Genomic DNA, 11,745 nt, shown 5'->3' with positions numbered 1-11,745 from the left:
CAAATCACTATTACGAAATGTATTTTTGACAAATAATGGGAATCAAATGGGCCCTAAATAATAAAAGAACAAGTAAAATAAATAAATACATAATCTTTCCCCATCTACTGCCACTTACCCATTTTGGGGAAAACCCACCCACCATCTGCCACCTTTGGTCTCGCCACCTCCGGCCACGCACCGATGTTCACTTCAGCTCCCCCTCTCAAACTCCCTCCCCCCCCCCTCGGTCCCCACGTCCATACAGCCTAACCCCCCCCCCCCCCCCCTCGGTCCCCACGTCCATACAGCCTAACAAACTTTTCAAATTATTTTTCAACCATTAAAAATCAACGCAATTGATGCACCTGGTGGTGGTAACGGACTAGTGCAGGCAATAGGTGTGAAGATTGTTAAAATATAAGGAAATTGTATTGCCCCACCTCTAAATGGTTGAAAATATAAGGAAATTGAACTACGTTCCCTTAACTCTGAATGGAAATTGCTCAAAATTAGTGGGTGTGGAGATTTGGAGTGCAATACATTGGCTTTTTGTGCTTGGTGATGAAATTTACTACATGTAGAAACCATCTGAAATAGGCAGATATACCTTTAATAAAATTGAATAATCCACTAGAACATAAAATTGAATTATTTGATTTCTCTGGTAAAAATAGAACATGGGTTTGTGGTGTGAGGTCAAATCTTTATCCTTAAATCATATATTTAGTCCTGGCATTATGTTTCGAGTTGTTCAAAGGAGATTGGACTACAAAGGCATTGATATTCTTAGGAATTTAACTCGAAATTTTTTTTGGGTAATAAAGAAATTAGAAACGGGGAAAATGGTGGAGCTCAGTGATTCTGCAGGATCTAAAATTTGTGGCGATGATTTCATGAATTTTGGCGGACCAAAAATATTGTCGACTTCAGCGATGGTGCTGGAGATGGTGATAGTGTTAGGTCACGATGCTCATCGTTGATTTTCAAGTGTGAGGCCATGTGGTGGGGTAGGTCAGGGTGGCGCATGGGATGTAGTGAAGAAGAAAACTATTTTCTTTCATTTTTATTTATTTATTTTGTTTTTATAATACGGGCTTGACAAAGTTACCATTTTGCCCTTATCAAATCTGGTCAAAATCAATTTGTTTGGTCAACTAACAGTCAATTGAATGGTTTCGTTCATCTAGGCTCTAGCTACATATTTTTGAAAACTCAAGGACTTTTCCTGACATAAATTGTAGGTTAGGGTAAAGTCTACAGACATTAAAAAGATCAGGATCCATTGTTGCAATTTTTCCTTATTTTAATTGTCAATATTTTGGATGGTATAATTTACTATTTTCCTCTTTTAGAATTTGTCAAAATTAATCAAAATTTTATTTTTCTGTTTAGGTCAATTAGACGATAATGGTCTATTTGTCCTTCTGCTACAATTAAATTAAAGATTTGAGCCTATAGGTGACATGTGTGTTGGATAATGTCTGTCGACCTCAAAAAATGTGCCAATAGGTGTCGGCTTCCTTTGAAGTACACGTAGGTAGATTTTTGACACGCGGTCACAAGTAATGAATCGATAATAATCCAAAAGTGTGAACATAAGGGAATTTGTATGTCACTAATTGGACGCATAAAGACTCTGGCATTCGTCCCGTGAAATTATAGGGTTATGGTCACTAATCACGGACGAATCAACAAGAAATAAATTACGCGAATGTAGCTGTGTAAATGTTAATTTTACAAGAATGAAGAACAAGTCTTTTGTAGTATCAAGAGTTACATTATCCCCCTTTTTTTTTTTTTTGTTACATTGGTGGGGGAGGGGGTATTTTATAGGGTTACAAGTGAAATGGTGACTCTTTGATGGGGTACATGATAAGAGTGTAAAATATAATATATCTTCCTCTTAATTATTGCATTCATATGATTATTTGATATCAAAATGTACTCGTTATATTTATGTTTTGATTCAGGTTGCATTTTGGTAAAAATGATAAAAGTTAGAAGAAAAGAGTGAAAAATGACCAAAGTGGAAGAAAATGAAAGTTCGGGGACCAAAGTGCAAATGCTCCAAACTTGTGTCTAGCCTTGTGATGAAGATTGGAGAGTGTTAGAGGTTAAGTGAATGAGGAAATAAGTCAAAGGGATGAAATATTATCAAAATATGATCATATATCAATTACCAATCGAAAAAGTTATGCACCGATTTTTAGCCTCATATTGGGATCCCTTTTTGACATGTCAAACGATCGAATTGGAAGATGATATATGAAGAAAAGTTGTAGCCCTTTAATTTAACTTTCCAATGCAAGTTTAATCACCTCAATCGGATATCGAGAGAAAAAGTTATGGCCAAAATACTAAAAATTGTCCGACGAAGAAAATGGTTGATCCATACGGTCGCATAGAAGGCTCCAGGGAACTTCAGGGCTAAAAATATTTGTTCTATGCGACCGCTACACTTAATATTATGCGGTCGCATGGTTTACTTCTGAGTCGAAAATTCCAGTTTCCTAATTTGAGTCCAAAATCCTAATTTAAGTCCAAAACTTATGGAAACATGTCTCCTACGCGATTTTATGACCCTATGTTATCCCAAAACGCCGTTATTCATCTTCACACCACTTTTCTTTGGTTTTTGGCTCAAAAATTTCATGGAGAACTAAATCTTTGGTAAAGCCACAAAAGATCTCAATCGAATTTGGTGATTTTTATATCTATTCATTCAAGTAACATGCTTCTTCATTGATGAACGATTCTAGAATTTGGATTTCTTCTTTATATTTATACTTTTGAAGTTTGTTTAAATTTTATTAAATTATTCATGGATTCAATCATGTTTTTATTCATTGAATGACTAAAATATTGGTTGAGATTAAATTTCAATTGGTTTATTAATGTGATTTGATTACTGCTCTATGTTTAAGGTATATTGTCGTTTCTTGAATCTTGTTTCAGTAAATAAGCGTGAAATATGTTCGTAGTAAATCTAAATCCCAAGATTACAAGTGAGATTAAATTGATCTAGATTTCTTGCTTCTATAAAGTTGTTTGAGATTGATTTAACTTTTACTAGATCAGTTATAGATCTAGTCATGCTTTTCTATCGATTGATCGAAATAATTGTTGAGTTTCAATTTCATTTATGTCATTGGTGGATTATTTACTTCCTCATGCTTGATGTATATAGAGGTTTCTTAATCTCATTTTAATGAGCAAATGTGGGAATGTGTTATAAAAAGCCTAGATTTTTGAATAAAATGCATGAATAATTGATGTTGATTGATCCAATTCGAAAGAGTGAATTCCAGTACTTCCCTAATCGCATACATTGATATTTAAATCTCATTTCAAAATGATAAACTATTTTCACACAATCCATGAAAACTCGAGTTTGTTAAATCTTTTAAACAATTCGTCCATCTCCCTATGGAATCGAAACTCCAAAGTTGTGTTACAACTACCGCATTATATTTTAAGCGTAATCAGTACACGTGACCTCATCTCCTTAATTTAAATATCTAATCATAGGCATCAACTTTGACCTGTTAGCCTGTGGCGCGCTCAATGCTTATATAGAGCTATCACTTTTGTTGACAAGACTCGACAATCATACTCATTACTAATATCCCATCAATCATTTCCAAAAGATTTCACACATAGATTTAGGATCTCCCCCACATGGGTTGGCACTGAGTAGGGGGTCTTCATACTTCTCCGAGGCTATGTGCCTCGGATCTCTGAACTTCGACCTGGTGGATGAGATGGGCCTCGAACTATAATTCTTGACCTCGTTGTTTGTAAATAGGACTCTGTTGAGGCGGTTCCAATATTGTGAGCGGATCGGATATCTTTGCAGCGGAGGCCTTAGGCTTCATTACCACGTGGATAGTAGCGGCCCTAGGCCTCAGTGCCACGTGGCCGAGGCACAATAACGTCTACCAAATAATGAAAGATTTGGAACTGTATTTGCAATTATCCCCAAAATGTATTGACAAAAATTGAAGAGATTTTCCTTTGTGAATAAAGGTGCTGCTTCTTAAGTGCCCTTCGTTTGCATGAGTTTCAAATTCCTTTTTGGTTGGGCACTAAAAAAAAAAAAATAAATAAATAAATTTCCAAGAGCATAGGGTACCTCTCAACAAAAGCAAAAGCAAAAAATAAATCAAAATAAATAGCCAATGTGAATGCTTAGTAGGATCCTCGTACATGATGAATAACCAAATTTCAACTAAAATAAAATCTTTAAGATAAGTCAATGAATTTTGGAGGAATCAATGAAAGGACATCAATGAGTTAAATGTTTCATTAGTCACTGAACTTATATCTCTTTCATGTTTTACTTACTAAATTTCAAGATATTTTTAAAGTGATAATTGAATTTTAACACGTTGCACTCCATCATTCACACATCATATTTCATTAATCATTGAACTTTAAAAATGCTTGAAAGTGGTCATTGAAATTTAGATGTTGTATCGTATCATCCATTCACTATATTTCATTAGTCAGCAAACTTATACACTCGTTACATTTTACACATTGAACTTTAAAATATTTTCAAGTAGTTACTGAATTTCATAATATTTTTAAATAAAAGTTGATTTTTCATGATATTCAACCTAGATCAAGAAAATAAAATATAGGCTAGCTAATGAGACTCTCAATCTAAGATGAGAATACTAACATTGGTTAAGAAGATGTAATTTCTCTAGTCATCAAAAATTATGTTCAAGGGAAAAGAAGAATGTAGTTCTAAATTGACGTAAATCTTAATTTAAACCATAATACTCATTTATGCCGAGAAAATAAAAATAGAGAAATTTTTTCTTTATTTCGATTTAGATCTCAGACCAAAATAAAAATAAAATTATATCTCAAATAGACAATGAAAATTTCAATTTAGAGTTAATATTAATCAAGTTTAACAAAATATAAATTTTAAAGTTGTAATGAGGTATTCAAAAGGAAAAAAGGATGTCTTCTTCGTGTATGATATTTTATATTGTTTCAACTATTGAATGGTTGAATTCAGTTAAAGTGTGTTTGATTGAATTTATTTTCATCGAAAATATTATCTTTTCACATAAATTTCTATTTTTGGGGTGTTTGATTGACAATTTTATCCATAAAAAATATTTTTCAAATTTTGGTCATGTAATTATTTTTTCTTCAAAAGTAAGGAAAATATTTTTATTAGGGAGCGGTAATTTTTAATTTTGAGGTAATTTACACTCTCTTTATCTTTCTCATCTATTCATTCTCTCTTATCTACCAAAAAAACAACAGGTATAGTGCCTGTTTGATCCCCATTCTAATCTCATATTTTTTTTTTGAAATCTCATTTTGCTACAGTATTCTTTTGATAAATAAATGCAGCACGTTCAGATTTTGTCTGGAGAGAAAGCCGTTGAAAATAGACGGACTATTTTGCCCCTTGAAACAATTAGTAATTACATCATTACATCCTTGCCATCCTTTTTTTGAAAGCCACCTAGTTCAAGGGTAGATTTGGCAAGAACAAATATCCAAGATTCATCCTTGCAGTGTACGATTCAGCAAGTTCTGTATTTGTCAGTTGATCATCCTTTTGTCTCCTTGGGGCTCGCAACCGTGGAGAAAAAAATTGGAAAAAATGAGAAAAAAATGGGGGCCAAACACGCGCATAATATTTTTTAGGTTAAAAATTAATCAATCACAAATATTTAATTAATATTTTTCAACAAATAAGTTTTAGATAATTGAATTGTCTAAAATTTATTTTCTTTTTATATGAATTTTATGCTCGTAATTAAACGAACCATCAACAAAGTTTAGTGCTCAATTAGGAGCATTTTAAAATTTTGTAAGTAAAGCATGACATATATAAATTCGATGACTAAAGAAACATGAAAAGTAACTAGTGTGTTGAAATATGTTAAATTTTAGAGATCGCGTGCATTTTATAACTCGACGTCAATCCCCGATTTTTACTTAAGAGCAATACACGCCCTCTGCCCTGTGGCTAAATAAACCCTAATAAAGCCCTTCCAAGCGAGTGTACTTAAAAAATGATGATGGTAAATGGCAGTCGTCGAGTCTCCGCCGGAGAATCGGCGTTGATTCGGTGGCTTTGCGTGGCGGTGCGTGCCAAAGTCCCTGTAGCGGAGCAACTTGGAGGAGGAAAAGACGGACTGTACCGGAGATTGTCGGCGTTGGGACCCAAAAAAGGAACGGTAGCAAAAACAATAAATGAGTATATAAGGGAAGGAAGATCCGTTAGTAAATTCGAACTCGATGGTTGCATCCGTGAACTCCGTAAGTACAGAAGATACGACAATGCTCTCGAGGTATGTATGAGGCGTATGTATCAATTTTCCAGCCGGCTAACTCTACATTTGAACAAGAGGCGTTGCTCGTTAAGTAAATAACTGCATATACTGTAAGGCAATTGAGAAAGAATCAATAAATTACATGATTACAGGGACTTGTGTGGGTATGTAGAAATATATGCCATTTTTCTAATCTCTTAGCATTACAACTTGTTTTGTATAGACTAATATTTATATCTGGCGTTACCCTTTTTTTTCTGCTTTTGTATTTATTTCTGTTTGATTTCTAATTGTATTTGTTCTATCAGTCAGATCCCTCATTTTTTTTTTCTTTTCTGTCAGTGAAGAATTTTGTCCAACCTGGAGATGTAGTTTGACTAAATGATTCATGAGTCATCTGATTGCTGATTATGGGTTATTTATTTATTTATTTTTTATATTAGTTTCATTCAATTCATATACTTCTAATTCTCTTGATTTGAAATAAGGGTAGTTTGATGGTAAGAATGTAATTTGAATGGAAAGAAAATGAATTTAAGTATTGAATTGTCTATGACTTGTTTTATTTGGAATTGTGAATTAAATGTGCTTGATTGACATAATTTTTCACCTGAAAATATTGAAATTTTGAATCTTTTGGCGTTCGTTTGGCTTTGTTTTTCATGAAAATTGTCAATTAAAGGGATATAATTTGTTATAATTATGGATAGAATTTGTTAATAAATTTTAAAAAAAGCTGGAAAACTTATTTCTCACCAAACCCATTGGAATTGCAATTGGAAAAGGGGTCATGTGGGGGGTGGGGGTGGAAAATCAGTTGCCAAGAAAATTTTGTAGTCAAACAAGGAAAAAGGTGGAAAATGAAAATTTTTCCAATTTTCCATGGAAAATTTCACAAATCAAACAGGCTTTAAGAGATTGTTTTGGTTTTAATTTTAAGAGTTCTTTTCTTTTCTTTTTAAATGACACTTTTGACAACCCATTTTTTTGTTTCTTTTGAAACTTGTCGAAGTAATTTTGTTTTTCCTTTAAAAGTTTTTCGAAGTAGGAAATATTTCTTTTGAAAATTTTCATTTTTTATTTTTTTTTGAGTTCTTTAAAAATGGCCCTAAAAAAAGGAGGGTCGTTTTCGGGGAGAACCAAAAAGGAAGTTCATTTTTCCGTTTCCCAATCCGTAAAAAAAAAAAAAAAACCCATCTTTTTCATTTTACTTTTTCAGCATATGTTTGGCATGCCCATTTGAGCTATACCTATAAGAATGGTGCAAGCAGTTTTGATTTAGAGCTCCTAGGGTAATATGTACTACATATAGCTAAAATAAATTTATTTTATTTTTTCTCGTTTTCCATTTTTTTGTTGGTCTGTTGAGGTGCAGCTTTGCTATTTGTAAATAATTTTGGAAATGAAAAGATAGACATTTCAGATTTCTACTTTTCAATTGTAACTTATTTGAATGAAAAATCTGTAGAACCAAAGCAATCATAAAAGGTGCTGATATAATTCTTCTGTTTGGGGGCAATGTATAAGTTCTGAATTGTCATTTTTACAGATGCGAAGATTTTTCAATCTTGTGTTATTTTTATTTTATTTTTTTCTTTTTCCCTTGTCTTGCCATTGATTCATTGTCTAATTAAGAGATTAATTTTGATATGAGCTCAGATTGAACTACAACTCTATAACATATAATTTTATTTTGTTCAATATGAATCAAATTTGATAGTTTCATTTCATTTACTAAACAGTTCCTTACGTTCTTCATTCATTCATGAGTAGGATGGATTAACCATTCTCTGGAAGTAGGTAAACATTTTTCTATTTTTTTTCTTACTTGAATCGTGCTCAGGATAACTATGCATCAACCGTTCGAGCTCTTTTCCTTCATTTGTTTGAGAAAATAACCTTATCATCCTTTCTACAGTCAAACTACTTTCCTATTAAGTTCTTGCACATAATTATCATTCCAATCACGAATTTTTATTTTCTATTTTATATGTAGATAATAGAGTGGATGAAAGTAAGGAAAATTAACTTTTCCCTCAGAGATTATGCTATACATTTGGATCTAATTGGAAAAGTTAATGGAATAGCTGCAGCGGAGAACTATTTTGAGGGCCTCTTGCCTGCTGCAAAGAATCACCGTACTTATGGAGCACTTCTTAACAGCTATTGTGTGGAAAAAATGGCTGATAAGGCAGTGGATCTCTTCGAAAAAATGGACGAAATGAACATGATATCCAAAGCGCTGCCTTTTAATAATCTTATGTCCTTGTATATGAGATCAGAGAAGCCAGAGAGGGTGCTTCTTTTGAGAGAAGAAATGAAGAAAAGGGACATCCAACCGGACACATTTACTTATAACATATTGATGCACGGTTATTCACGTTTAAATGATATTGAGGGAGCAGAAAGAGTTTTTGAGGAGATAAAACGGGAAAATGCAAAGGTGTGTAATTGGACAACGTATAGTAACTTGGCAGTTCTTTATGTCAGGGCTGGACTTCATGAGAAAGCCGAGTTGGCTCTAAAAATGCTAGAGGAGGAGATGGGGCCTAGAAATCGTGAGGCATACCATTTTTTGATAAGTTTATATGCCGGAATCTCTGATCATGGTGATGTCTATCGCGTTTGGAATTCTTTGAAGTCAAAATTCAAAGTCGTGACCAATCTCAGTTATCTTATCATGCTTCAGGCTCTTAGTAATCTGAATGATGTTGATGGGTTGAAGAAAATCTACAAAGAATGGGAATCAACCTGTTCTAGTTATGACATTAGGTTGGCAAATACAGCTATTGGTGCTTATTTGACTCATGACATGATCAATGAAGCTGAATCTGTCCTTCGTACTGCAATTGATAGGTCAGATGGACCATTCTTCAGGATTTATGAAATGTTCATCCATTTCTTTCTGAAAAACCATCAAATAGAAGAAGCTTTGAGGTGCATGGAAGTTGCTACATCAGGAATCGAAAAGAATGAATGGCGGCCAAAGTTGGATACCATAAATAAGTTTATCGACTATTTCAAAGAAGCTGGTGATGTTGATGGATTTGAGAAATTCTACATATATATGAAGAAGATTAATTGCATTACTCACCGTTTGTACTGCTATTTGCTTGAGACGTACATAGCTGCTGGGAAAACGGCATCCAATATTCGTGCTAGGGTTGAGGGGGATGGAATTGAAATCAGCAGCCTGCTCGAAAAATTGATTACCTTGCTTTCCCGTGAATAGAAGTGCAGGCCAGGGCTACCCTTTTTTGCCAGAACCTCTCTCCCCTCTGCGCCAAACACGTGCCAGGGTTTGGGAAAGGATTTTTTGCACCCGCTTTTCATTTCCATTTTTATCTGCCTTGCTGGAAGAAAATTTCAGCTGTTTGTATACATCAGCATATAAGCAGTATGCCCTGGGGTTTGTTCAGTCAAGTAGAGCATTGCAAGATTTTATTGGGAGTTCTTGTGTCTCAGTTGCTTTCTTGGTAGAAATGGGAGTAGTTTTCAGACTTGAGACTGGATATTTACCACCAATTCACCGTGCAGATGAGCAGCAAATGATGTATATGCAGTATGCATACTTGGGATTCTGGGCTTTGCTTCCTTTCAAAAGGCACGATGACAGAGAATTCATGCATGAACATTCAAAAGATTTAGTGAAACCAAATGAAGAACAGAAGTGCAACGTTTTTTCCCCCCTTATTAAGAGTTTAGTAGACTCTTTATCTTGTTTCATCATTCTGTTACAAATTTCACCTCGTGTGGGAGAGTAGAATGGTTGTTCTCTCAAGACCTCCAAATTTAAGGTAGAATTTTTAACTGCCGAGCCAAAATAAATTTGCAATTCTATTAATCACTTTGCACCTGTTTGATGGTATTTAACCAAACAACAGAGTCTGAAGAAACAGATAGATGAAAGGAAAACCCAACAAAGTGGCAGACTGAAATACAAATAAAAGGAACCAGAAAAACTTTGTTATGTCATAAAAAGTTTTGTGATGAATCCTACTTACTATAAAAGAGCAGATCCAGTTATACTGTTCATTTTTGGACCACTGTGTTCACATTGGACTTGTTTGTAACTGGTTTCGTCCGATTGTTCGACTATTCATGAATGGGTTCCATTGCTATTGCCTAAATATCTCCACTATAATGTGCATTTTGTGCGCTCTCTCTCACTTCGTGCTATGCTTTTCCATCTCTTTCCTTTTGGATCTCGATTCCATTGGACTTCGACGTACACTTTCGGGACGAGGATGAAGAAGACGAAGACGACAAAGAAAAAGGATCCGTTGCGACAATCGGCATCGGAGTAGGAGCTGAAGCTCGAGATCGATGACCTCGAGGCCAGGGTCAATTCTTTTTTCCTTGGAAGAGAACAAAAATTTGCATAGTTAGATTGACTTCTTGATTGTTGTAAATTTTTTTTGTCACAGAAATTCCTAATGATGCATCTGCTGAGGTAACAGTAGACCAGTATCACAAATACAAGGTAGTTGGATTCTAAATCTTTGTTTAAAATTTGACCGTGCATTAAGGAAATTTTACTCAAACTATTTCTGGGAATATGTAGCAAGACGTCGATCTTATGGCAGAGCTGAACTTGAATGCCTACTAGTTTTTAATTTCATGGCCAAGAATATTCACGAGTAATTTTCGTAACAGATATTTTCACTTATCTAAATTTAGGAATAGTCAATAGCACAAGTAACTACGTGTTCTGTACATGTTGATCGAACTGGGAAAGTAAATTGGAAAGGAGATGCTTATTACAGTGGGCTGATCAACTATATGTCAAAAAAGGTAACCAAGTATTTATCCAATTAAGAGCATGCTCTGTCATATCTCATCAAGTCTAACAATGCTTATTTTTAGATGGCCATTACTCCGTATACTAATCTTAATTATTATGATCTTTAGCAAGCGCTTCAAGATAGGTACAATGGGTAGCTTCACTGTGAAATAGTGTAAGTATCATAAGAGAATCAATGTCATTTTATAATTGTGTTCTATTCGTATAATATTGATTCAAGTTCTGTAGGAAGGATTTTGCTGATTATGCAAAATTTTGTTTTAAAACATTTGGGGATAGAGTAAAGAATTGGCAGACGTTTAATTAACCTACAGTGGTAGCTGCCCTTGGCATACTGTGGGTTCTTTGCACCAGAACGATCCTCAAAAACATTTGGAAATTGCACTGAAGGAGATTCTGCAACCGAACCATATATTTTTTGTCATAATCTTATCTTATGTAATGCAATTGCCGCTCAGAGATACAAGAAGAAATATCAAGTAAAATAAACATTTATTTAAACACGAAAAATTACGGATTTTTCCCATCTGCTTCAATATGCCTATCCATTTTTATTTTTATTTTGGGTAAATTCAAGTCTTTTTGTTTTAAGGGAGATAGTGTTTTTGAATGTCTTTGAAAATGTCTTCTTAGGAGGAAAAAAGAGGGGGG

The 11,745-nt window shown here is 34.2% G+C and overlaps 1 protein-coding gene across 1 annotated transcript; it reads left to right on the top strand.

Annotated features, from left to right (window-relative positions):
* The first annotated feature begins 5,900 nt into the window (after positions 1-5,900).
* LOC111377022 (pentatricopeptide repeat-containing protein At1g02370, mitochondrial-like) lies at positions 5,901-10,134 on the top strand. Its single transcript, XM_023000038.1, has 2 exons — positions 5,901-6,308; positions 8,287-10,134. Exons 1-2 carry the CDS (start codon positions 6,030-6,032, stop codon positions 9,520-9,522), a joined length of 1,515 nt encoding a protein of 504 aa, XP_022855806.1. The 5' UTR covers positions 5,901-6,029; the 3' UTR covers positions 9,523-10,134.
* Positions 10,135-11,745: the final 1,611 nt, after the last annotated feature.

Source organism: Olea europaea, unplaced genomic scaffold, assembly GCF_002742605.1.
Source record: "Olea europaea var. sylvestris unplaced genomic scaffold, O_europaea_v1 scaffold1597, whole genome shotgun sequence".
NCBI lineage: Eukaryota > Viridiplantae > Streptophyta > Magnoliopsida > Lamiales > Oleaceae > Olea > Olea europaea.
The sequence above is the reverse complement of the archived record's forward strand: the minus strand, read 5'-3'. Positions and strand labels throughout refer to the sequence as shown.